This window comes from Heteronotia binoei, chromosome 15, assembly GCF_032191835.1.
Source record: "Heteronotia binoei isolate CCM8104 ecotype False Entrance Well chromosome 15, APGP_CSIRO_Hbin_v1, whole genome shotgun sequence".
NCBI classification, from domain to species: Eukaryota; Metazoa; Chordata; class Lepidosauria; order Squamata; family Gekkonidae; genus Heteronotia; species Heteronotia binoei.
Genome location: NC_083237.1, coordinates 64,967,263 through 64,994,085, shown reverse-complemented (window position 1 = coordinate 64,994,085; position 26,823 = coordinate 64,967,263). Strand labels below are relative to the sequence as shown.

Below are 26,823 nucleotides of genomic sequence, written 5' to 3'. Positions count from 1 at the left end.
TTGCAGGGTTCCTCAGTCAATCCCAGCACAGCTCTCTGCACAAGTCAGAACGCAGTGACTTACTGGCAGGAGATTGCGTGTTTCACCACAAATGTCCTAGGTTGCACCCTTGCAGGAAGCTGTGACCGACCATCAGGTGACCTCTGCACAAAGCTTGTGGGAACCAGCGTGATGTCCTCTTTGCTTGCGAAATTGGCTGTTCAGCAAACCCAGCAGTTGCCACACCTCTCTGAAGGGGTTGGGAGGCTTCACCCCAAGGGTGGATCTCCTGGCTGCCCCAAGACAGATTTCACAGAAAATCTCCCCCTTATAAATTTCCTTTCTCTGGCTGCCTCCAAGCCCAAAGCTCACTTGCAGAGTGGTCTGCGTGGACTAGGATTTTGGGAAACCCAGGACCCGTGGTTGGCCTTGCCTCAGCCACCCTCTCTCAGCCTAACCTTCCTCACAGGGTTGTTGTAGTTCTTGTGAGGATAAAATAGAAGGGACGAGAACGATGTAAGCTGCTTTGGGGAGAAGAAAAATTGCAGATTTATACCCTGCCCTTTTCTCTGAACCAGAGTCTCAGTGTGGCTCACAATCTCCTTTACGTTCCTCCCCCACAACAGACACCCTGTGAGGTGGGTGGGGATGAGAGACCTTTCCCAGAAGCTGCCCTTTCAAGGACAACCTCTGCCAGAGCTATGGCTGACCCAAGGCCATTCCAGCAGATGCAAGCAGAGGAGTGGGGAATCAAACCTGGTTCTCCCAGATAAGAGAGCTCTGGCTGACCCAAGGCCATTCCACCAGCTGTATGTGGAGGAGTGGGGAATCAAACCTGGTTCTCCTAGATAGAGCTCTGGCTGACCCAAGGCCATTCCAGCAGGTGCAAGCGGAGGAGTGGGGAATCCAACCCGGTTCTCCCAGATAAGAGAGCTCTGGCTGACCCAAGGCCATGCTAGCAGGTGCAAGTGGAGGAGTGGGGAATCAAACCCGGTTCTCCCAGATAAGAGAGCTCTGGCTGACCCAAGGCCATTCTAGCAGCTGCAAGTGGAGGAGTGGGGAATCAAACCCGGTTCTCCCAGATAAGAGAGCTCTGGCTGACCCAAGGCCATTCCAGCAGCTGTATGTGGAGGAGTGGGGAATCAAACCCAGTTCTCCCAGCACTTAACCGCTGCAGCAAACTGGCTCATAACCTCAGGCAGGGTTATGAATAAAGGCAATAAGCTTATGACTTTGCTTTTGGTCTTGGGCATTTCACAGCAGGGCAGTAATCCACAGGAAGTCATCTGAATGTGTGTAATTCATGGATGTGTCTGTGTTTGTTCTGCTTGAAGGTTCCTAGCCAGGATGTGGCCCCTGTTGACGGTGTGCGTGATCCTTGGTGGGGCAGTCTCTTCTCTGCGGTGCCCTGACGGACTCTCATGCGAGGGACCCCACGGCTGCTGCAGGCGTCCTGGGCGGGATGGGTATGCCTGTTGCGACCAGCCCCAGGTGAGAACCGCGACTGAGCAACCTTTTCTGTTGGGGCCATTAAAATGTTTTTGTTTAAGGTTTAAAAATGGGTTTTCTAAGGTTGACTGAAAAAATATTGTCCTGTCTACCTCATCTTTAAACAATGACTGCGTTAGGTTTTTTTTTTTTATTTAGCTGATTTTACAGCTTGTTTAAATGTAAAAGGCCCAGGGGTAGGTAACAGCACACCATCTCTGCTGGCCACAGCCTCAGAACCAAAAGCCTTTGACATAATTCTTCTGGCTACTTCTGGCAGATGAGCTTGAGAAAGAGATTTCCAAGGCTGCTGAGCCCCTTTCTGCTCCCTTGACAGCAGGTGGCACGAACACGTCCAATGTTGCCAGAGCTTTTCTTGAAGTGTTTTTCCTCATATAGAATATTTGTTATTTCCTTCATAGTTACCCTACCCTGCATGGTTTTCTGCATTTTGTAAAAGTCTTGAGTCCGGTGGCACCTTGAAGACCGACAAAGTTTAATTTTGGGTTTATGCCCAGAATTAAACTTCGTTGCTTGGACACGAAAGCTTCTACACAGAATACTTTGTTGGTCTTCAAGGTGCCCCTTAAAGGACTCAAACGTTGTTCAGCTGCTTCAGACCAAGATGGCTGCCCACCTGAACCTATCTTCACGTAAAATTGTTCTTGAGGGTATCTTTCCGCTTCAATCATATCAGTGTGCCTTTAGCTTTTTATGGTACATTTGAATGATATAGCCCAGCTATAGTTAAATAAATCAAATCATATATATATATATAAAGAGAGAGAGTGAGAGTGAGTGAGAGAGTGAAGAAGATGAAGAAGATATTGGATTTATATCCCACCCTTCACTCCGAAGAGTCTCAGAGCGGCTCACAATCGCCTTTCCCTTCCTCCCCCACAACAGACACCCTGTGAAGTAGATGAAGATATTGGATTTATATCCCGCCGTCCACTCCGAAGAGTCTCAGAGAGGCTCACAATCTCCTTTCCCTTCCTCCCCCACAACAGACACCCTGTGAGGTAGATGAAGATATTGGATTTATATCCCGCCCTCCACTCCGAAGAGTCTCAGAGCGGCTCACAATCTCCTTTCCCTTCCTCCCCCACAACAGACACCCTGGGAGGTAGATGAAGATATTGGATTTATATCCCGCCCTCCACTCCGAAGAGTCTCAGAGCGGCTCACAATCTCCTTTCCCTTCCTCCCCCACAACAGACACCCTGTGAGGTAGATGAAGATATTGGATTTCTATCCCGCCCTCCACTCCGAAGAGTCTCAGAGCGGCTCACAATCTCCTTTCCCTTCCTCCCCCACAACAGACACCCTGTGAGGTAGATGAAGATATTGGATTTATATCCCACCCTTCACTCCGAAGAGTCTCAGAGCGGCTCACAATCTCCTTTACCTTCCTCCCCCACAACAGACACCCTGTGAGGTGGGTGGGGCTGGAGAGGGGTCTCACAGCAGCTGCCCTTTCAAGGACAACCTCTGCCAGAGCTATGGCTGACCCAAGGCCATTCCAGCACGTGCAAGTGGAGGAGTGGGGAATCAAACCTGGTTCTCCCAGATAAGAGTCCACACACTTAACCACTACACCAAACTGGCTCTTCAGAGTGAGAATGAGTGAGTGAGAGAATGAGTGAGTGAGAATGAATGCATGCATCTTATTCTGGTTCTACAGACCTTCCATCAGTTGTCTATTTGTTACCAAGCCAAGTTTAAGATACTGGCTATGGTCTGCAAAACCGCTTGTGTCCTTGACCCCTCTTATTTGTGGGGCCGCCTTTCTCTCTGGGCTTTGCCATGTCAACGTCTCTCCTGTCAGCAGAGGGGGGGTGGTTTCCTTCAGGTGCCAGCTAGTGTTCCCTCTAAGCTGAGTTAGTATGAACCAGCTCACTGTTTTTTAACCTCCGGCTCACACATTTTTAACTTAGCTCAGGGGAAATGGCCCCAGAGCAAACTAATTTTTGCACTGGCTCACAAATTTAATGCCAGTAACTCGCAAGGTAGAATTTTTACTCACAAGACTCCAGAGGGAACACTGGTGCCAACTTGCCAGTGGGCAAAATCAGCACCTGCCTGCAGGTGTGCTTTTCCCATTGTTGTCATGGGTGCTGGGGACCCTGCAGAAGAAACTGTGCCCCTGCCACCTGCACCAGTGCCCCTGCCTCCTGCTGGAGAAGATCCCAGCCCCCCTGCCTCGCCCTCTCGGGTGGCTCGTGTGCGTGACCGCCTCCGGCAGGACCACAGGGATCGGAGGAGGGCGGCACGCTCACAAGCAAGACGCTCCCTGAGCCCTGAGTTCTGAGAGGATTCTGGCCCTTCTAAGAGCAAGGATGCTTGAGTGGTAACAGGATCCTGGCTGCCTCCCTGAGCCAGCAATTAGCCCAAACGGGCAACAGCCAGCAGAGGGCTATATAGCTGTGGGCTTTGGGAGGAGGCTTTGTGGAAGCAACTAGTCATCTCCCTGACATTCTAGCATCCACTCCGGCTTGACTTTGGTTCCTGACTCCCTGACTTTGGCTTTGGACTTCTGGACTCCCTGACCTCGGCTTCTGGACCTCGGACCTGCAATACTTCTACAGTGATTCGGATTTGGCGCCTCGGACCCTCCTGCTTACTGGCTACAGACCTCGGACTGCCTCTGGACTTTGCCTGACCCGGCCCCAGCCGTGACAATTGTGGCTCCTGCCATGGATTGGAATGGGCTGCCCAAGTGAGGTCAGGAAGGGTCCACCCTTCAGGCCTTCTGCAAAACTGGACTATTTCTGTGCAGGGAATGAGGCTGCAGAGTACAAGATGGTTTCTTTCACAAGCTTACTTGGGTAAACAGTTGGGATTTTGTGGTCTTTACTGCTGTGTATTGTAAGCAGGATCCTCTTGTGCGATTTCTGCACTGAGTAGTGCGTCGTGCCAAGACTGTATTGTGTTGTAAGAGGAGGAAATGGGATCAGCACCAAAACTGCAGTAAATCTAGCATAGGACAAAAAAAGAGGTTATTCCAACCACTGCAGCTCTGGCTCATGGAGTGGACCCACCCACCTCTCAGGGTGTCTGTTGTGGGGGAGGAAGATAAAGGAGATTGTGAGCCGCTCTGAGATTTGGAGTAAAGGGCGGGGTATAAATCCAATATCGTCATCATCGAGAGAAAGATGGAGTTATGCTTCTGGTTCTTCCTTGTGGTTCCAGCCTTCTAATGCAGGGTGCATTAGGACTGTCAACAAAATGAGGCATTCGATACCTAATTCCAAGTCTTTATCAAAGACAAAAGATTTTGAGTGTTACAGAATGTGCTGTTTTGTTGCTTGTGCTGACTCGCTCTGTGTAATCCCCTTGGAGTAGTCCCATTGAAAAGGGTGGAGTAGAAGGAACGTCAGTGAAAATAAACAAATTGTACTCCACCCCTCTTGAGTCTGGCGATTCTGGAGCCTTGGCCTTCCACGTGCAAAGCAGATGCTCCACCACTGAGCCGTGGACCCCACCCCGGATTTGACCATTTGACAGGAAAGACTACTCGACATGGAGTGACTAAAATATGGAACTAGATGCCAGAGGATGTAGAGATGGCCACAGGAATAAACAGCTTTAAAAAGGAATTAGACGGATTACTGAAGGAAGATAATCTATCAATAGCTACTACCTCCACATTCCGAGGCACAAATCTTCTGAATCTGCAGCATCTAATGTTGTAGATTTCTTATCAGGGGTCTCACGCTCATTCGTTAGGAGGGCTGGATTTGACATAAATGGGACTTTGAGCCATGCGTGTCCTAAAATGTAATGCCAGACAGAGGAGATAAAAACTTTAGAAAGGACACAGGCAAACACAATTAAAGATATTATTCTTAACTTAAAATAAAACATGCTTAAAACTCTTGCAATATTTTGTTTTAAATGGAAAAGTAGGGGTATTGTGGGATTTTGCAATACAATTTTAAAAATAAAACATCAAGGAAAAGCACAAAGATCACACAGCAGAAAACTAAAAAAAAAAAAAAATTAAAATGCTCTCAGCCTGGGAAAACATGAAACGGCAAGGCATTGCAAGGTCTACCCCCCCCCCCCCAAGGTCTTCTCAGATTAGTAATGGCTCTCCAGTGTAATATCCCCCTTTGGCTGTGGGTTCCCAAATTAGAGTACTCACTAGGCACTAGTACTCATGTCCATTGAGAAGAGACAGAGTTGGTGCTTGATTTGCAAGGACACAACTCCAGGAAGCTTCAGCTGGCCATAGGAACGCTGGGAAGCTATACTGGGTTCCTCTCCATTGAAACAAAGTTGCAAGGCAAATGTGGAGCGGATTTTCCATTCCAGTCTGCTCTGCCCATAGGCCTGAATGGGGAAATCCATTCCACATTTTCTCTGCAGCTTTGCTTCTGCTTTAGCTTCTGCAAAGAGAAGGCAGGCGGAGCTGGGAACATTGGCAGCCTTGGAGCTTCCCAGGGTGAGGACAGGAGTGGGGAGAAGAGAGCCCCATGGACCTGATTGAAGCCTTTGGGTGGCCAGTTTGGCCTGTGGGCCAAACATTTAACACCTCTGTCTTACATAATTATTTTCATGTTGTTTTTATTTTTTTTCAATTTATATCCTGCCCTTTCCCACAGAGCAGGCTCTCAAGGCGGGTTACATCACAAGTAAAACAGTTAAACACATCGATCATAATTAAAGCAATTCACTAAACAACAGTTAACACAGCATAACTTAAAAGCCTTCCTCCGCGGCAGTGACCTGTCAGTCCGAAGACAGTCAGATCTCGCTAAACTATTGAGCAGGCAGATGGGGAGGGAGGCCAATAGCAGATGACGTCTGCTTACAGACCCTGCAGGACTGACGCAAACCCACAGGGCCCGGATCTCCAGAGAAGCTCATTCCACCAGGCTGGGGCCCAGACTGAGAAGCTGAGAGCAAAACTTGTCTTTAAAACCTTTTCACTCGTTCCACTAATTCCAAAAGGGAAGAGGCGGAGGTAGCTTCTTCAGGGGCTCCTCAGGACTCCCCACTTCTTCCACTGGAAAAATGGGAGACGTGTCCTCCGTCTGTAGGTGTGTCTGTGTTTGGCGTTTGTCTGGTGTTCTTTCCCTCCAGGCTCTCCTTTCTTTCTCTCTGGTGCAAAGGCCCAAGTAGCAGCAGGCTGCACTGTAGGCCTAGCATAATGCAATGCCCTCCCCCCAGTCTGTGTGTGTCTCATGTCTGGAACCAAATAAGACATCCCTTCAAGTTCTCTGCGTTGCCGGGTTGGGGAACAGGGGGTTGGACTGGGGTTATTGCCTCTGGGAAGCACTTTTGCTCAACCGCTTGGCCTTTTACAACTTCCCCAAATCTTGGCAACGTGCAGAGGCTCCGCAGCAGACCAGCCGATGCAGAAAGGGGACTCCCCCCAAAGCGGAAAGCCAGAAAGCTGTTTCTGTAGGGTGTGTTGAGTCCAAATCTGAAAGATTCAGCAGCTTACTTTGAATACTGACTTTTCGGCAGCCTCTCTGTTTGTTCCTCACAGCTCTGCTGTTTGTTTCTTCTCCAGAGCTGCCTTTGTGTTGGGGCAGGTGGTGTGTGCACGTTTCTCAGTGGGGAGCCAGGGTCGCTTCCCTTTTTCATGCTTGCCCCCTCCTGTTCCCAGTTCCTAGGCGGATCCTTGCGCATGTTGCCTCCAAGCACCCTGAACGAGGAGTCTGGCGTTGCCTGCCCGGATGGCCGCTCCTGTCCTCTGGAGTACTCCTGCCTGCGTACTCTGGATGCTTCCTATGGCTGCTGCCCCTATGGCCAGGTGAGCTTGGGGCGAGGAAGAGGAGGGGGGTCCTGCTTTGGGCAGATCCAGGAGATGGGGTGAGGGCCGCTTGTGAGTGGCGCAGGGAACAGAATGTTCCAGAAGGCTCTTCCATTAGCAAGAGGTGGCAGAGAGTTGCCAGGCTCCCCCCCCCCCCCCCCGGAATGCTGTGCTGTGATGAGCCTCTTCTGCCGATGTCTACAATCAAGCTGGCGTTAACAGTGACGCAGGAGCAGGCCAAGGTAGGGGGTTGGGGGGTTGTTGACAACCAAGTGCAATGGAGCTATGGGGTCTTTCTGCCTCGGAGAGCCGAAGGGAAGAGGCTTTGAACTCTGTAAGTGGGGCATGTGCCGTCTAAGTGGAGCATTATTGCAGATGGATCAGAGAAGGAGAGGAGGGGCTCTGAGCCTGGTCTCCGTCAGTTTTAAATAAGCACAAAGATTTGAGCCCCAGTGCTGCTTTTTCGGGGCGATGAAACCCTGGGGAGAGGATGGTGCCTGAGGGTTGATGGGAGCATCCCTTCTGGAGTTGGTGAGGGCCTATGCCTGCCCTGCTGAACCCAGCCTCTGACTGTGTCTGCCCTTCCCCGTCTCCCACAGGCGGTTTCCTGTGCTGATGGCCACCACTGCTGCCCCCGTGGCTTCCACTGCAGCGCTGACGGGCGTTCCTGTTTCCAGAGCCGAGGTGACGAAGCAGGTAAGGGATTTGTGGAGCATAAGAACATCATAGAAGCCATGTTGGATCAGGCCAGTGGCCCCTCCAGTCCAACACTCTGTGTCACATAAGAACATAAGAGGAGCCATGTTGGATCAGGCCAGTGGCCCCTCCAGTCCAACACTTTGTGTCACATAAGAGAAGTCCTGTTGGATCAGGCCAGTGGCCCACCCAGTCCAACACTCTGTGTCACATAAGAACATAAGAGGAGCCATGTTGGATCAGGCCAATGGCCCATCCAGTCCAACATTCTGTGTCACATAACATAAGAGAAGCAATGTTGGATTAGGCCAGTGGCCCATCCAGTCCAACACTCTGTATCACACAGTGGCCAAAAATTTTTATACACACACACACACACACACACACATACATACATATACACACTGTGGCTAATAGCCACTGATGGACCTCTGCTCCATATTTTTATCTAACCCCCCTCTTGAAGCTGGCTATGCCTGTAGCTGCCACCACCTCCTGTGGCAGTGAATTCCACAGTGCATTCACCCTTTGAGGGAAGAAGTACCTCCTTTTATCCGTTCTAACCCGACTGCTCAGCGATTTCATCGAATGCCCACGAGTTCTTGTATTGTGAGAAAGGGAGAAAATTACTTCTTTCTCTACCTTCTCCATCCCATGCATAACCTTGTCAACCTCTATCATGTCACCCCACAGTCGACGTTTCTCCAAGCTAAAGAGCCCCAAGCGTTTTAACCTTTCTTCATAGGGAAAGTGTTCCAAACCTGTAATCATTCTAGTTCCCGTTTTCTGCACTTTTCCCAATGCTAAGCAGCAACCAAAATAGAACTCTGCATTGGAGTGGGCCTGCAATCTAACAATGAGTTTAATGACCAAGTACAGTCAAACAAAGCTTGAGTTCAGAGGCACCTTTAAGCCCAACCAAATTTAATTCTGGGGATAAGTTTTTTGTGCGCAGAATTAAACTTGGCTGGTCTTCAAGATGCCTAACTGGACTCAAGCTTTGTTCTATTGCCTCAAACCAACACGGTGACCCGCCTGTATAATGCTAGAAAAGGGTCAGCCCAAAGTCCTGAATCCCCAGACTTCCCTGGGCTGGGACTTGCGTGGAGTCCACAAGGCCTGGCTTCCCGGCTCTTGCAGCTGCAAAGGAACGGAAACCTCCGTTTCTTCCACTGGTGGAGTGGGGGGTAGATGGACAGGAGAAGGCCGTGTGTGTTCCTACAGGAAGAGGGGTGGACTGAGCCCCGGTGAAGGACAACCTTCAGTTGGGCCCTGAAGCGAATTGTCTGCTGGTGACTTCCTTTCAGACCGATGTCGGATGCTTAGCCAGGTGCTTGCTCTTAAATGCATCCCATGATTTGGAGAGGGGTTCTTTGTTTTTGCCAGGGAGCTGAGGCGGGAGGCTGGTTTGCATTCGAATGCCACAGGATGAGGGTTTTCTGGTTTTGCTTTTGGCTTCCAGGTGGCCTTCCTGCCTCCACCGTGGATGCCGTTCAGTGCCCAGATGGAGAGTCCCAGTGCCCCAATGAGTCCACCTGCTGTTTGATGGCCGACGGCACCTGGGGCTGCTGCCCAATGCTTGAGGTGTGGGGAGAAGACTGTTCAGGGTGGCTGGAGACGGGGAGGAGAGATGGCCCCGCGTTTGGGGCAGAGGGGGGTGGTATAACTGGGCTGGGGTGAGGAGGCCACCAAGCCCCGCCCCTTCCTGTTGCTTCAAGCTCCTCTCCCGCAGTCCAGAGAGCAGGGCACGGGAAGGATCCAGTAACAGGGATACACTGAAGGGATCCAAGCGAATAGTTTCAGATCTGCTTTACCGAAGGTGTGCGAGTGAAGTACTGTGATGTGTGCACTCTCTGCTGAAACACGACTGAAAAATGCTGCCCACGGAATCCTGCTTCCGTGCCAAGAACGGCAGGTTTCTGTGACCTCTGCCAGTTTCCATAACTTCCTTTTGCAAAATTTCTGCCACTGATGGGGTGGTCATATGAAGCCCCTTTCCTGCTTTCTTAAAATGTGGTGATGATCACACGCTCAGTCCTTGAGGTATATCTGTAGGCTTCAGGGCTGCAAGCATGGGCATGCCTCTGTGTACTTGGAAAAAGGTAAAGCACCAGTGGTTTCCGACCCCAGGGTGACGTTGCTTTCACAACGTTTCCACGGCAGACTTTTGACGGGGTGGTTTGCCATTGCCTTCCCCAGTCATCTACACTCCCCCCCCCCCCCAGCAAGCTGGGTAATTATTTAACCGACCTCGGAAGGATGGAAGGCTGAGTCAACCTTGAGAGGGCTACCTGAACCCAGCTTCTGCCGGGATCGAACTCAGGTTGTGAGCAGAGCTTGGATTGCAGTACTGCAGCTTTACCACTCTGTGGCACTGTGTACCATCCCATTGTGGTGTTATCCTGAAGCTGTGAGCCTTCTTGAGAGGCCACGTACACATTTCCTTCTTCAATAAATGTTCTTCAGGTCGTGCTCTGCTGGGCACGGTCCCTGATGCTGCAGTCAAAGTGGGGAATGGGGCATTAGCCGAGGTGGAGGCGGCCCTTTTGGGTTCTCCAGTGGCTGCAGCTGAGGCTTCGAGGACGGTCTGCACCAAGAATCTCAGCACTAAGTGCACAGCATCTGTTGAGCCATTACCACATAGGGGAGACCTTGTGCAGGGCATCGAAACCCTTGAAAACCCTGGAGACATCCTTCAGTCATGTCACGGAGCTGCCGCAATTCTCTAGGCATTTCCCGCAGGTTGTCTGTACTGTCTGTCTGAATGCACAAGGACTAGATGGGTTGAAATGAAATCAGAAGAGTTTCTGGCTCAACATTAGGAAGAACTTCCTGACCCTTAGAGTGGTTCCTCAGTGGAACAGGCTTCCTCGGGAGGTGGTGGGCTCTCCTTCCTTGGAGGTTTTTCAACAGAGGCTAGAAGGCCATCTGACAGCAATGAAGATCCTGTGAATTTAGAGGGAGGTGTTTGTGAGTTTCCTGCATTGTGCAGGGGATTGGACTAGATGACCCTGGAAGTCCCTTCCAACTCTAGGATTCAGGAGGTGGTGGGCTCTCCTTCCTTGGAGGTTTTTCAACAGAGGCTAGATGGCCATCTGACAGCAATGAAGATCCTGTGAATTTAGGGGGGTTGTTAGTTTCCTGCACTGTGCGGGAGGTAGGACTAGATGACCCAGGGGTCCCTTCCAACTCTGTGATTCTAGAAAACTGGGTGTGTGTTTAAAAGGCGATGCAAGTTGTGATTCTCAGGATCCTGAACAGTGTGCCTGGTGCCACAGTCCGCATTAGTGTGTCGATCCGGGCGGGGGGGCTGCTGGAAGTGGCATGCCAGTCCCTTTGTTCTCTTGCAGGCCTCCTGCTGTGAGGACAAGATCCACTGTTGCCCTCACGCTACCACTTGCGACATGGCTCACTCGCGGTGCTTATCTGCCTCCGGGGAGCAGCCCCTTCAGACGAAGTTCCCAGCCTGGAGACGAGCGTCAGTCTTAGGTACGGGGGGTGGGGCAGGGAGGGCATCAGCGACCAACCCCCTCCCCATTTGGCGCATCTCACTTCGCACTTGGGTGCTCCTCATCCCGTTGGGGGAAGGACGGTGGCTCAGTGGTAGAGCATCTGCTTGGGAAGCAGGAGGTCCCAAGTTCAATCCCTGGCATCTCCAAAAAAGGGTCCAGGCAAAGAGGTGTGAAAAACCTCAGCTTGAGACCCTGGAGAGCTGCTGCCAGTCTGAGTAGACAAGACTGACTTTGATGGACCCAGGGTCTGATTCAATAGAAGGCAGCTTCATATTGGGGATGGACAGTGGCTCAGTGGTAGAGCATCTGCTTGGTAAGCAGAAGGTCCCAGGTTCAATCCCCGGCATCTCCAACTAAAAAGGGTCCAGGCAAAGAGGTGTGAAAAACCTCAGCTTGAGACCCTGGAGAGCCGCTGCCAGTCTGAGAAGACAATACTGACTTTGATGGACCCAGGGTCTGATTCAATAGAAGGCAGCTTCATATTGGGGACGGACAGTGGCTCGGTGGTAGAGCATCTGCTTGGTAAGCAGAAGGTCCCAGGTTCAATCACCAGCATCTCCAACAAAAAAGGGTCCAGGCAAAGAGGTGTGAAAAACCTCAGCTGGAGACCCTGGAGAGCTGCTGCCAGTCTGAGTAGACAAGACTGACTTTGATGGACCCAGGGTCTGATTCAATAGAAGGCAGCTTCATATTGGGGATGGACAGTGGCTCAGTGGTAGAGCATCTGCTTGGTAAGCAGAAGGTCCCAGGTTCAATCCCCGGCATCTCCAACTAAAAAGGGTCCAGGCAAAGAGGTGTGAAAAACCTCAGCTTGAGACCCTGGAGAGCCGCTGCCAGTCTGAGAAGACAATACTGACTTTGATGGACCCAGGGTCTGATTCAATAGAAGGCAGCTTCATATTGGGGACGGACAGTGGCTCGGTGGTAGAGCATCTGCTTGGTAAGCAGAAGGTCCCAGGTTCAATCACCAGCATCTCCAACAAAAAAGGGTCCAGGCAAAGAGGTGTGAAAAACCTCAGCTGGAGACCCTGGAGAGCCGCTGCCAGTCTGAGTAGACAAGACTGACTTTGATGGACCAAAGGTCTGATTCAGTATAAGGCAACTTCATATATTCACATGTTCTTCACTGCTTTCTCTCTCCTCCTTCCCTCAGCTCCGCCTCAGAAAAACATCTGCCCAAACAATGAGTCCACCTGTCCGGAGACAGCCACCTGCTGTGCACTCCAGACTGGCCAGTTTGGCTGCTGCCCTCTCCAAAATGTAAGTTTGGGGTTTGGGGAGGGTGCAGCTGGAGGCCTTTGGGTTCAGTCCATCCCCCTCTCTGGCCCCAGCATTGCCCTCAGACATCCCTGGGGTCAAAGTTGGTAGCTGACCAGTGCAGGAGGGGGAAGGTCTCCCTGCTGCTCCTGTTGGGACATGCAGCCGATGATGGAGTTTTCTCTCAGTCCTTCGTAGGATCCTGAGCACTGGTTTTAATTGTAATATTTTTTTTTTTATTTCTATCCCGCCCTCCCCAAAACGGGCTCAGGGTGGGGAATGACACTACCCCCAAGTGCTTAATTCTTTTGTTGTTGCCACGGTCTGGGAGAGGTGGGGAAGCCCCTGGCCCCTTCTGCAGGACCCCTTTGCAGCGCGCTACAGCTCAATGAAGGCAGCCCGTATTGCGACTTCTAGGCTGCTGCCCCTTTGGCAGGGTGTGCTGTGGCCTCCCTCCTGCGAGGAGTCTTGCCTGACTATCTGCCTGAGCCATCCGGCTTCCCTGCCGGGCTTGGGTGGCCCCTGGGACGTCTGTCCTGCCTCCGATACCCACAACCCCTGCTCTCTCCCTCTTTCCCGTAGGCGGTGTGCTGCAGTGACCACCTCCACTGCTGTCCGCAGGGCACCACGTGCGACTTGACCCACTCGAAATGCACCTTGACCCCTCGCTGGTCATGGCTGATCTCCCACCTTCTTGTGGACCTCCAGAAAGGTGTGGAGGTCTGAATAAGGCTCTGCGACGAGGGCAGAGGACTGCGGGTGGTGGTGGTGAGAGATCCTGGGAAGGCTTGAAAGCACAGAGGTGTATTTGTGGATCAAGAGCAAGGAGCACGGTGGAAGCCACCCACTTTGGAGGATGGGACTTTCAGCCCTCAGAGTGTGGGACCGCGTGTCATAATAGGAGAGGAAGGGGCTGTTTGCGCTGCTGAGAGTGAATGCTGGCTTGTTTAAGTTAGGTGTGGGAAAATATAGAATGGGGAATTGGATGCATGAGGAGACAGTTTCACAAGCCCTGTTCTCCTTGCCTGGGTGCTTGGAAAAGTCCCATATCCGTCCTGAGCCCCCAACTGGCGGGGCTGCCTCTTTTTCAATTATTCGTTGGGTGTATTGGTTTCTCCGTGGGTCGTGAGCCCTTCCACAACAACTCTGGGAGAGCACCTCTTGCTAAATGGGTTTGGGCATCTAGCCCTCTTCATCTGCACTGCTGTTTAAAGGTTGCACCTAGTTGCCGCCCATTTTGCACACCACTCGCTAGCACACAGACGATGCCCTGCGCTTTTGAACTTCTGCACTCAATAAATGAATGAAAAGAGTACAGGCTGCCTGTACAGCCATCAGGCTGAGCAAGGATATAAAGAAAAGGTGAAAATGCACAATCCCCTGAATCCTGAACTCTATACTTAAACAATTTTAAAATTAAGATATAGTAATTATTGAAGTTGCAGCATTTAAAATTCCTCCTTTAGTCCTCAGAGTCTGGGACATCTTCCCTTTGTCCCTCAATGCATGGTTAAGTTGAAGTCCCTGGGGTAAAGGTTAGTCCTTCATGGCTTGTGCCATTCTGAGAAAGAGAAGAGAGCATCATGTCCTAATAATTTATAATCCCTTTATATGCCATACCTCCTTGGGATCAGTCCTGATCGTTGTGACTGGAATGGGACATTTAGCTTTTTTGGCTTTTCTAGTCTCTGTTCTTGGGTTTTAACAATCTAGCGGAGGTGTTAAATGATAAACCTTTTGCCTCACTTCAACCGAAGTCGTTTGTACTTCTAATAAAGTGTTGTATATTGGGTGTTTGATTACTCTCCCCCCACCCCCAATGCTTTCCCTTTTTTTTTTTTTTATACCAACTATGAGTTTGTAGCTAGGCTCCAGTACGGAGCCAGAATGAAGTCCCAGTGATTGGGGTTATAAATGTGATCTCTAGGGTGGAGGCATTTCTCCACAGAATGTAAAATTCATTTTTCCTGCGAAACCAAATACTCTTCCAGAGTTTGGTAGCAAAACATACTGGGAAACAGTTTGAATGTTGCCTCCGACAACTTAAATACAATTTCCGGGGGCGGTAGATGGCCCTGCGTTGTTCCTTGCCCTCCTCCCTGTAGACACAGGAAGACTTCATACACCAAACTCTGCCATCCCTTCCTGGCCATTAGAATCATAGAGTTGGAAGGGGCCTCCAGAGTCATCTAGTCCAACCCCTGCACAATGCAGGAAATCCACAAATACCTCCTCCGCGCACGCACATCCCCAGTGACCCGTGCTCCATGCCTAGAAGATGGCCAAAACCTTGCAGGCCTGGAAGAAAATTGCTGCTTGACCCCAAAACCAGTAATTTACTTTGGATATTAATAGTACCATCAGTATGCAAGTAAATAAAATATCATTGCCACTGTTGGTGAATATCAGTGGGAGCTGAGGCAAATGATGTACCCTTCCTTGAGGTCTTTAGAGGAAGGAAGGGCAGGATAAACATGTGGCAACATCCTGATAAAGGTTGTGTAATTTATGCAGCTTGCAGAATTCAGCTTTGCTTGGTCCAGAATCTGGACGTCGACGGGCACAGCTCTGATTAAGGACACGACTTGGGGGTGGGGAGGTGGGGTCGGTTGCAGCTTCCCAGGTGGCCCCTGCAGGACAGCTACATTCCGGACCGGCCCTGAGCCGACAAGGAGGCATTTTTAAAAATTCCCTTCTCCCAACCTGGGCATGCCTCAGTTTATGTTGTGCAGGATCGGAGAGAGGTGGGCGTGTCGCTTAGATGAGAGCCTGCCTGCATGGAGGTACATTGGAGGGGGAGGGCTGGAATGAGGGAAGGGGTCCGGCCCCTTCTAACTTGATGCCACGCTTGTTCTCCCTCCCCGCAGCTGGCGATGTACAGTGTGATGCGACGCACAAATGCCCGGATGGCCACACCTGCTGCCGGCAATCCTCCGGTGACTGGGGGTGCTGCCCCCTAGAGGAGGTGAGAAGACTTTCCCCGGAGGGTGAGGTGGGAATGCAAGCTTGGTGTGCCCTTTTAGTGAGCCAAGTCTGGAGTCCGTTCTGTGGCACCAGGCTGGGAAAGGGCTTGGCTTGGGAGTTCGTAGACATCCGTGAGCATAGGCAGACCAACCGCCTGCTTTGGGACGAGGCCTTGTGGGACATGTTGTCTGAGCCTGAGGTGTCTCGTGGTTTGCTCTTGCCCTCCTAGGCTGTGTGCTGCTCGGACGGTGTCCATTGTTGCCCCAAGGGTTACACCTGCAACTTGGCACAGGGCACCTGCGAGGCGGGTGTCAGCAGCATCCCCTGGCTGGCGAAATCCTCTGCTGGTTTTGTGAGGGACGTCACAGGCTCTGCCGCCTCCGTGGTGCACTGCGATGCCCACAGCACCTGCCCGGATGGGCAGACCTGTTGTCGCCTAGCAAGCGGAAGTTGGGGCTGCTGCCCGTTTCCGCAGGTGAGTGGGGAAAGGGGCCACCTGGCTGGCCTGGTCTCAAGGTGTCGGTTAGAGGACTTTGTTAATCTTGGATTTGAGGGAGGGAGGGAGGTGGGTTCAGATTCAAGCCTGGCAGCTGTGAAAGTGCCCCGAGAGGTTTTTTCCTATTTTTAGCAATTGCTTCATACAGTGGTCTTCAGCATTGCATATGAACATATGAAGCTGCCTTATACTGAATCAGACCCCTGGTCTATCAAAGTCAGTATGTCTTCTCAGACTGGCAGTGGCTCTCCAGGGTCTCAAGCTGAGGTTTTTCACACCTATTTGCCTGGACCCTTTTTTGGAGATGCTGGGGATTGAACCTGGGACCTTCTGCTTCCCAAGCAGATGCTCTGCCACTGAGCCACAGCCCCATTCATGGCTCTCCAGGGTCTCAAGCTGAGGTTTTTCACACCTATTTGCCTAGACCCTTTTTTGGAGATGCCGGGGATTGAACCTGGGACCTTTTGCTTCCCAAGCAGATGCTCTACCACTGAGCCACAGCCCCATTCATGGCTCTCCAGGGTCTCCAGCTGAGGTTTTTCACACCTATTTGCCTGGACCCTTTTTGGAGATGCCAAGGATTGAACCTGGGACCTTCTGCTTCCCAAGGAGATGCTCTACCACTGAGCCACAGCCCCATTCATGGCTCTCCAGGGTCTCAAGCTGAGGTTTTTCACACCTATTTGCCTGGACCCTTTTTTGGAGATGCCAGGGATTGAACCTGGGACCTTCTGCTTCCCAAGCAGATGCTCTACCACTGAGCCACCGTTCCTTCCCTCCTCCTGGGGGTTGGACTAGACGACCCTGAAGGTACCTTCCAACTCTACGATTCTTGGCTTTCTGTGTGGTCAGGACAGATGCCAGATCTGCGCCAACACATCTAACCTAGTCCTTGTCTCAGTCCTATCCCGTTAGCTCAGTAAACAATCCATTGGGTTAAAAAATGGTTCAGTTTACTAAAGCATCAGGAAAGGTATAGACGCTACATCTGGCTTCAGTCAGGACTGAGGTCTGTGGCTCAGGCATACAGTTTAGACTTTGCAGAAGTGCGCAGATGTGAAGCTTCCTTGCCCCCCCCCCCCATGTTTCCCAGACACCCCAGTTCTCACAACCCAGAGCAAGTTCTCGTGGCCCAGGCCATTGCGTAAACTGATAACATACAGCACAATACTATAGTTCCCAAGGGTACTTGTCTTATTACCACATTCCCAGCCACCAAGCAAGCATTGAAGCGGACGAAACTACAGGGGGTGACTACTGTCAATACAGAGCAAGAAGTTACAGTACTATTAAACCATTATTGTCAAGGGTACTTGACGCCCGGGGCCCTGGATTGGGGGAAAGCGGGTCTGGCCCGGTGTGGTGTCTCCTCCAAGGAGCCTCCTGGGTTAAATGGAAAAAAGGAAAATCAATTCCCTTGGAAGCCTAGAAGCTTGTTTTTTATTTCTCCAGGATCCCTGATTCTGTCTTTTTTTTTTGCCGTCTTCTGGGTGTGGAGCAGGGGTCACTGAGTATGGGGGGAGAGATGTTTGTGAGTTTCCTGCATTGTGCAGGGGGTTGAACTAGATGGCCCTGGAGGTCCCTTCCAGCTGTAGGATTCCACATTTCCCAGTTAAGGAGGGGAAGATGCTGTTCAAACGAATTACAAAGATGGTCTGACTTCACTAGTAAAGGAAGAGCCAGTAAATCTTCCTCGTGTGGCTGCCTCACTGGTTCCTCCTCCTCCTCCTCCTCATTTTATTTATATCCCGCCCTCCCCGCCGGAGCAGGCTCAGGGCGGCTAACAACATAAATCAATACATTAAATTATACAATGATATTTAAAACAAAGACTGATTTAACAATTTAATTAAAATTCTAAAACTGATAAAATTAATATGCTGGTGCAATTACAGTAGATGGTAAGTTTACTTAGCAGTCTCTCTCTTTAGTCGGTGAAGGCCATCCGAAAAAGGATGGTCTTGCAGGCCCTGCGGAACTGTTCAAAATCCCGCAGGGCCCGCATATCTTCCGGAAGCTGGTTCCATAGGTGTGGAGCCACAACAGAGAAGGCCCGGGCACGGGTACTCTGTAGTTTTACCTCTTTCGGCCCGGGGATAGTCAGCAGGTTCTTCCCTGCTGACCTCAGTGCTCTCTGGGGTTCATATGGGGAGAGACGGTCCTCCGGTTCCCTCAGGAGTTGGAACTCTCAGGGCAGTTTTGCCTTCGTCTCCGGCTGCCTCTCAGCCACCCAGTTCCGAGGAGACCAACCAACTGTCCCAAGGCCCTCGCTCCATTGGTTTGCCTCTTCTCTACAGGTCATCGAGGCCCAGTCCTGAGGCGTGGGGTGTATCTGGGAACATAGACCCAAAGGGGGAAACCTGCAGCAAGGCCCGAGGCCTGTTGGTGAGATGAGGCCTGCCTGGAGGTTTACAGGCTGCCCCTCTTCTCGGCCTCAGGCCTGCGATCGTCATGTGTTGACTTGGGCAAGGTTTTCTGCACAGTTGCTGAGATGATGCCCGGCGTTCCCCAAGTTGAGGAGCTGCTGGGAATCATGAACTTTTACACCCAGTAAAGTGTTCTTCTGGAAATAGGGGTGCCAGCCCAGTACCTAGAGACGTCTCCTGGTGGAGCTTGGGGATCCCCTGAAATTGCAGATCATCTCCGGGCTGTAGAGTTCAGTTCCCCTGGAGAAAATAGCTTCTTTGGAGGGGGGGCTCTATGACATCACACCCCATTGAGGTCCCCGTCCTCCGCAGGCTCCACCCCCAAATCTCCAGGAGTTTCCCACCCAATGACTGGGGGGTGGGCACCAGCTCTAGGGAGACTGGCCAGTGGCGGGGGGGGGGCAGTCTGGCAATGCAGTGGTGTGTTCTGGTGTGACATCACTTCTGCCTAAGTACCTGGAAGTGACATCACCACATGGGTGAAGCTTCAGGATTGCTCAGGAAGTGTATGCTGGAATCCATAGAGATCAGGGAAATTCCTACAGTGGCCTTTGTAACCAGAGTGGACAGTCATCCGCTGGAAGTCTTCTCTCCCCCTTTTTCCCTTGGCATCCTATCAAGTGGTGGTGGGTGATGGCGCACCAGGGTGGGAGGTTGCCCACCCTGGTAGGATGTCTTAGTAGCTGGGCCTTGACTGGCATCTCCGTAGGGCAGAGAAGCTGCTTCTAGCCCTGTGACTTCCCCTGTCTCTCCCCGCCCCACTCCCAGGCGGTGTGCTGCCCGGATCACCTCCACTGCTGCCCCAGCGGCTTCCGTTGTGGGCCCTCAGCAGGCACCTGCGTGAAGGACGGGGAGAGCATCCCTTGGCTGGAGAAGGGACCTGCAGGTGTGCATTCCGCCTCTTCCGGCGGGGACGTCAGGTGCGACGACCAAGTCAGCTGCCCCGATGGGCAGACCTGCTGCCGGCTGGCCTCAGGCACGTGGGGGTGCTGCCCCCTACCCCAGGTAAGCGTGTTGGGGAGGGGGAGTGAAATTTTATGATTGAAGGCGAAACAGAGATACCAGTTTGGTGCAGTGGTGAAGTGTGTGGACTCTTTATCTGGGAGAACCAGGTTTGATTCCCCACTCCTCCACTTGCACTTGCTGGAATGGCCTTGGGTCAGCCATAGCTCTCTTATCTGGGAGAACCGGGTTGGATTCCCCACTCCGCCACTTGCAGTTGCTGGAATGGCCTTGGGTCAGCCAGAGCTCTCTTATCTGGGAGAACCGGGTTTGATTCCCCACTCCTCCACTTGCAGCTGCAGGAATGGCCTTGGGTCAGCCAGAGCCCTCTTATCTGGGAGAACCGGGTTTGATTCCCCGCTCCTCCACTTGCAGCTGCAGGAATGGCCTTGGGTCAGCCAGAGCTCTCTTATCTGGGAGAACCAGGTTTGATTCCCCACTCCTCCACTTGCAGCTGCAGGAATGGCCTTGGGTCAGCCAGAGCTCTCTTATCTGGGAGAACCAGGTTTGATTCCCCACTCCTCCACTTGCAGCTGCTGGAATGGCCTTGGGTCAGCCATAGCTCTAACAGAGAGCCAGTCTGGTGTAGTGGTTAAGTGCGAGGACTCTTATCTGGGTGAACCGGGTTTGATTCCCCACTCCTTCACTTGCAGCTGCTGGAATGGCCTTGGGTCAGCCATAGCTCTGGCAGAGGTTGTCCTTGAAAGGGCAGCTTCTGGGAGAGCTCTCTCAACCCCACCTGTTTGGGGGGGGGGGTGTAAAGGAGATTGTAACTGCTGTGAGACTCTCTCCCTCTTTCTCTCTCTCTCCTCTCCCTTTCTATCGCCCTCATCTTTCTCTCTCCCTCTCCCCTCCCTCTCTCCCCCTTCTTTCTCTCCCCCCTCTCCACCTCCCTCTCTCCCCCTTCTCTCCCTCATCTTTCTCTCTCCTCTCCCCTCCCTCTCTCCCCTTCTTTCTCTCCCCCTCTCCACCTCCCTCTCTCCCCCTCTCTTTCCCTTCTCCCTTCTCTCTCCCTCATCTTTCTCTCTCCCCCCTCTCCCCTCCTCTCTCCCCCTCTCCTCCCTCTTCTCTCCCCCTCTCTCTCCCCCTCCCCCTTTCTCTCCCTCATCTTTCTCTCTCCCTTTCTCCCTCACCCCCTCTCTCCCCCGTCTCTCTCCCTCCCCTCCCTCTCTCTCTCCCCTCCCTCCTCTCAACTTCTTACAGTGATTGAGGCAGACCCCAAAGCTGCTGCTGGGAAGTGTAGCTTGCCGGTCTGGTGTTCCCATTTCATGGTCAACCTTGTTTAGTCTTGCCTGTCCAGGGATTTCTGCAGGGTCTCAGCTTCCTCCTCTTCCTTCAGGCTGGGACTTAGTAAAACAGTCTCCAGAAAGGCTTACTAGCTGGGCCTGAGGTGAGAGCCATGGAAGCAGGGGAGGTGCCTGATCACCTGTGCTGCAGTCCAGTGTCTGTTGCCAGCCCCCAAACTTCCCCTGTCTCTCTCCCTGCCCCCCCCCTCCCAGGCGGTGTGCTGTCCGGATCACCTCCACTGCTGCCCCAGCGGCTTCCGTTGTGGCCCCTCAGGCAACTGCGTGAAGACGGGGAGAGCATCCCTTGGCTGGAGAAGAGGCCTGCAGTTTTGCACGACGCAAGGAGTCCCTTCTCCCCACAGCTCTTGGTGGCTCCGGTTCCGTCCGGGCGGGTGAGATGCGATGACCAGACCAGCTGCCCCGATGGGCAGACCTGCTGCCAGCTGGCCTCGGGCACCTGGGGGTGCTGCCCTTTCCGACAGTGAGCTTGCTGTGGGGAGGGGGTGCTGAGACAGAGTGATGAAGGCGAGATGGAGAATACTCTGGTGTTCTCCGCACCGGGTATATAGGATGAGTGAGCAGGGGTGTGCTTGAACTGGGAAAATTCAGTTCGTGGTTCACGGCCCTGCAAACCCTGTTGAAAAGGAGCGCTCAGCTGTTTACCACACTTTAAAGGGACTACAAAGAAGGTGCAAAACGGCTGGTTTTTGTTGCTTTCCGTGAGGAGCAGGAAGCAGGGATCTGAAGGAACTTCCGAGTTCCTTTAAAACCCTCTATTATGCTCTATCCACATACTGCCGTGGACGACCTTAAAAGTTCACGATGGTAGGCCTGTCCCGAACTTTGATCCGTGAACCACAAACAGGGTGAATTTTGTGATGAGTTTTGCTTTGTGGGACAGCTGGGGAAGGGGGGCAGAGAGCCAGTGAGTCAAGGCAAGAGGGGATGCTGGTTTCTCCCATACTGGTTCTGGACCTTGAAGCCACGGGACGGGTGGCTCAGTGGTAGAGCATCTGCTTGGCAAGCAGGAGGTCCCAGGTTCAATCCCCGGCATCTCCAACTCAAAAGGGTCCAGGCAAATAGGTGTGAATAACCTCTGCTTGAGACCCTGGAGAGCCATGAATGGGGCTGTGGCTCAGGCGTAGAGCATCTGCTTGGGAAGCAGAAGGTCCCAGGTTCAATCCCTGGCATCTCCAAAAAAGGGTCCAGGCAAGTAGGCATGAAAAACCTCCGCTTGAGGACCCTGGAGAGCTGCTGCCAGTCTGAGTAGACGAGACTGACTTTGATGGACCGAGGAGGGTCTGATTCAGTAGAAGGCAGCTTCATGTGTTCATACATGTTCACCCCTTTTCAGCCCAGACCCCCATGGTCCCCACTCCTATCTCCTGTGATGCTGAGGACTCTCTTCCCTGTAGGCTCTCTGCTGCGCTGACCATGTGCACTGCTGCCCCAAGGGCTACACCTGCGACGTGGCCCACGGCAGCTGCCTGCAGTCCTGGCACGCCCTGCCTTGGGGGACCCAAGCACCCTGCTGACCCTCTACAGAACCAGGACATCCGTTGCGATGGCACCACCAGCTGTGCGGAAGGGCAGACCTGCTGCAAGAGTAAGGCCGGCACTTGAGCTGCTGCCAGCTGCCAAACGTGAGTGAAGCCGTGATTGAATGCTTTGCTGTGGGTCATAGTGAAGCCCCAAGTGTGAAACCTGGAGGGTGCCCATTGGCGAGGAGGCTCACGTGTGCCTGTGGGGTCTGTATACTGGCCTCGGAAACATCAGAGAAGGACGGGGAAAGCTCCTAGCTGGAGCGCAGTGTCTTATCCCTCCCTGATCATCCTCCGCCTGGAGGACGATCAGGGAGCGATACTGAGACTGCTCTGGCCAGAAGCCCTCCCTCGTCCCTCTCTGATGTTTGGAAACATCAGATAGGGCGTGGAAAGCTCCTGGCCAGCACGCAGTCTCGGTATTGCTCCCTGAGTGTCCTCTGCCCGGACCATGGGAAAGAACCAGGCTACCGTGTGGGTGGGGGTGGAGTTTGGGAAACCCTGCTGTGGAGGCAGAATGATTGTGGCAGGCTGTCAGTGTCTGACAGTGCTCTCAGGAGGTGTGGATTTAGAAAGTTAACATTGTTGTTTTTTTGCTCATGTAATTAAATTCAAAAGCCTGAAATGTGGCAACTGGTTATTTAAACTCCTTTTTTATTGTTGTTTTGTGTTGCGTTTAGTATGACATTGTACAAGGCCAACGTCTTTCTCTCGACCCCTGCAGGCTGTTTGCTGCGCAGACCATGAGCACTGCTGGCCCTTCGGGCTACACTTGTAACCTGAAAGCCCAGACATGCGAAAAGCAGCAGCCCCAGTCTCCTGCCACCGAGGGAGTGCAGCCCTCCGTCTCGCTGAGTCCTTCACCCGCTGCTGAGTCCGGCCGCGATGTGCCCTGCGATACTCAGCACTACTGCCACGATCGCCAGACCTGCTGCCAGACTAGCACAGGCGGATGGGCATGCTGCCCGTATAACAAGGTTAGAAGGTCGGGGGCGGTTGGGCAGGAATTCAGGTTGGGATGCAAGGAAGGTGCTCTGTTAGGAGAACGTTTTGGAAAAGGTGACGAGAAGAAGAACTGTTTTGGACTTCAGGCTTAACAAAAGTTGACTGGTAATCTAGAAGAAGATTTTAATGGGTTCAGGTGGACGATTCTGATAATGGCTCCCTAGGGCCAAAGAATTTCCACCTGTTCAAAGAGGGGCTTGTAGTGGATAAAACCCCTTGAAGTTTATAGGACCACAGAAAAATGATATCCTTAGACACTTATCATCTTATGAGCGGGTTCCTGGCCCCTTCGCACAAAGGGACTCATGCAAGTGTCCAGCTCTCACAAGCGTCATGTCTGCAGAGGGGAGTTCCAGAAGAAGAAGATGATATTGGATTTATATCCCGCCCTCCACTCCGAAGAGTCTCAGAGCAGCTCACAGTCTCCTTTACCTTCCTCCCCCACAACAGACACCCTGTGAGGTGGGTGGGGCTGGAGAGGGCTCTCACAGCAGCTGCCCTTTCAAGGACAACCTCTGCCAGAGCTCTGGCTGACCCAAGGCCATGCTAGCAGGTGCAAGTGGAGGAGTGGGGAATCAAACCCGGTTCTCCCAGATAAGAGAGCTCTGGCTGACCCAAGGCCATGCTAGCAGGTGCAAGTGGAGGAGCGGAGAATCAAACCCGGTTCTCCCAAATAAGAGTCCACACACTTAACCACTACACCAAACACCCTGTTCTGTCTTCTCTGATAGGGATGGGTTTGTGAGCCATTTAAAGTTTGAACCCCTGCTTTCTGCTCCCCATAAAAGGTGGGGGAGGGGAGCAGAAAGGTATTTTAACCCCTACTTGAATCCTTTAAACCTGTACTTTCTGCTCTTCACAAACCCCCGTGAGCTGAATTAAAACCCGTGACAGTTCATGGCAGCTCTTCAGTGTGTGAACATTGCCAAAATTCATGACAAAGCTTAGTTCATGAGTCAGTTCGTGCCCATCCCTATTTTGCATCCTGCTTTTTCCTTGCCCTGGCCTACAGGGGGGCTGTCTGCAGTAAGGCCACTCTTGTGGCAAGGGACAGGTTTGGCTCGTGGTTGGCCCCACGCGAAGGACTGCTATGCCTGCTGGGTTATCACCACCACCGCTTGCCAGGGCGAAGGGGGCTTTGGCTCAGATCCAAGGGGTGGCTGTGCAGATGATGCCAGGCCTCTGCGGGGCACCAGCGCCCTCCTCACACAGTGCCCCTCGAGGAGTCTCTTTGGTGGCCTGGGCAGGGGGGGTCCCAGTTCAGGTAGGCTCCTTGTTGGGGCTCTTGAGCGTCCTGTCAGCTCCCTCCTGTGATGTTGCCCCGAGTAGAAGTGGGCTGTGGGGAGCTGAAGGCTTCTTGCGCCCTTTGGGCTTGCTCTGTAGCAGTGGCTTCTTAAGGAATGCAGGGTCCAAGTCGATGGTGGGTTGGCCTGTACTTTGACTTCGGAAGGCTAAATCCTGCATCTCGTGTGGCTCAGCAGTGTTGGCTCCGTCTCCACACCATCCTTATTTCCTCCTGCGTTGCCTGCCAGAAGTTCTTACGGCTTTCTCCCCCTCTTTCCCCTATGCCAGTTGGGTGTAGTGGTGAAGTGCGTGGACTCTTATCTGGGAGAACCAGGTTTGATTCCCCACTCCTCCACTTGCAGCTGCTGGAATGGCCTTGGGTCAGCCATAGCTCTAATAGAGAGCCAGTTTGGTGTAGTGGTTAAGTGCGCGAACTCTTATCTGGGAGAGCCAGGTTTGATTCCCCACTCCTCTCCTTGCAGCAGCTGGAATGCCTTGGGTCAGCCATAGCTCTAATAGAGAGCCAGTTTGTGTAATGGTTAAGTGTGCAGACTCTTATCTGGGAGAACAGGGTTTGATTCCCCACTCCTCCACTTGCATCTGCTGAATGGCCTTGGGTCAGCCATAGCTCTCGCAGAGGTTGTCCTTGAAAGGGCAGCTGCTGTGAGAGTCCTCTCAGCCCCACCCACCTCACAGGGTGTCTATTGTGGGGGAGGAAGGGAAAGGAGATTGTGACCACTCTGAGATTCCGGGTATAGGGCAGGATATAAATCCAATATATAGCCATTGTCCTTGTCTCACTTTTCCTGTTTTAGTGCCGTGGTTGTTTTTTAAATTGGAACGTACTTTTAAGGATGTGGTCAAGCCCAAAGGGCAAGGGGGAAGATTTCCAGGAGGCTGAAAACAGGATGTTCCCTCCCCCCCCCCTTTCACCTACGAAAGAGCTCTTCCACGGCTTGTAAACCTCTAGACTTCGCCCCCTCCCCGTTCTTCGGAATGACCTTTAACCGTCTGTCTGCTTCCTCTCCCTCCAGGGCTCCTGTTGCTCTGACCAACGCCACTGCTGTCCCTCGGGCTTCCGCTGCTCCTTGTCGGGCTTGCAGTGCATTCGGAGAGGGCCCCTCCTCCGTTGGGACGCCGACATGTTTGCCTCGCGCTCCAGACAAGCCGTCCCGTTGCTCTGAAGTGCCTTTTGGGGTGTGCTTGCCCCGAGGTTGAGGTGGGACTGAGCTGTGCTTCTCCAGGGAGGAACCAAGACACGGGAGCAATTTCTGCTAAGTTGCTGTTCCAGCCTTGAGGGGCTGGGGTGGGACGGGGGGAGGCAGGCGTCTTTCCTTCCCAGGCACTGTCTACAGTCACAAGCCGACTCTTGGGGGCCCGCTCTTCACTCCTTGCCCTGCCACGTGTGCAACCACAATCACGACTGCTGCTTGGACTCTGGGAATAGTTGACCTCCCCGCCAGGCAGTTCTGTGAGCTCCGTCTTTTTTGCTTTGCTGCTCTCGACTCTGGGTTGTTTTAAAACTTTTCCATGCTCTCTCTTTTTAAAAAAAAGAATAAGAAAATCAGTTTGGCCCTGGCTTGCACCCCCCCCCCCCCAAAGCACATTTTCTCCTGCTGAACCTGGCAGGGTGCTGCCACGGGGCCTTTGAAACATTGCGGTGTTCCCTCTCCCTCTGCCCTGGTTTTAAACTAGGAGCCACAGCGCTGCTGCACGGAGAGACCAGCCTGGCATTGTACTGCAGTCCTGCTGGGGTAGTGTTGGGAGAAAAGGAGAGTGGTGGGGATGGGAGGTCTGGCCTGCTGGGTCTGATTTTGGTAAAGGCCACACCTCTCGGCGTGGCTCACTCCCCCCTCCCATGCAAGGCAGCCACAGTCTGTTCCCTCCCCTCTGTCTCAATGCTCATCAGAGTCCATGTTTCTGGCGGGGGGTGGGGTGGGCTTGAGTTCTCAAATTCTGATGCTGTGTGTTCCTGTTGCCAGTGGAGAAAAAAAAAATCAATAAATGACTGATTTTAAAAAACAGCCCCCAAAGTGTCAGGTGTGTGATGGTGGAGAAGGGTTTCTGAAGAGCCGGTCCGGGACAGAGCGAGGCAGATGCACGGAGCGAAGCCGCCCTGCCAC

At 52.6% G+C, this 26,823-nt stretch overlaps 1 protein-coding gene across 1 annotated transcript; it reads left to right on the top strand.

Annotated features, from left to right (window-relative positions):
- Window positions 1–1,311: 1,311 nt before the first annotated feature.
- Window positions 1,312–26,264, top strand: GRN (granulin precursor; the record flags this gene model as incomplete). Its single annotated transcript, XM_060255267.1, is given in 16 exon segments — window positions 1,312–1,470; window positions 7,085–7,231; window positions 7,831–7,915; window positions 9,390–9,511; window positions 11,278–11,416; window positions 12,593–12,699; window positions 13,279–13,408; window positions 15,564–15,661; window positions 15,890–16,135; window positions 19,351–19,587; window positions 22,286–22,390; window positions 22,392–22,488; window positions 22,491–22,513; window positions 23,136–23,168; window positions 23,170–23,388; window positions 25,735–26,264. Coding segments are annotated over 16 exon segments (2,097 nt in total), but the record flags the coding sequence as incomplete, so codon positions are not given.
- Window positions 26,265–26,823: the final 559 nt, after the last annotated feature.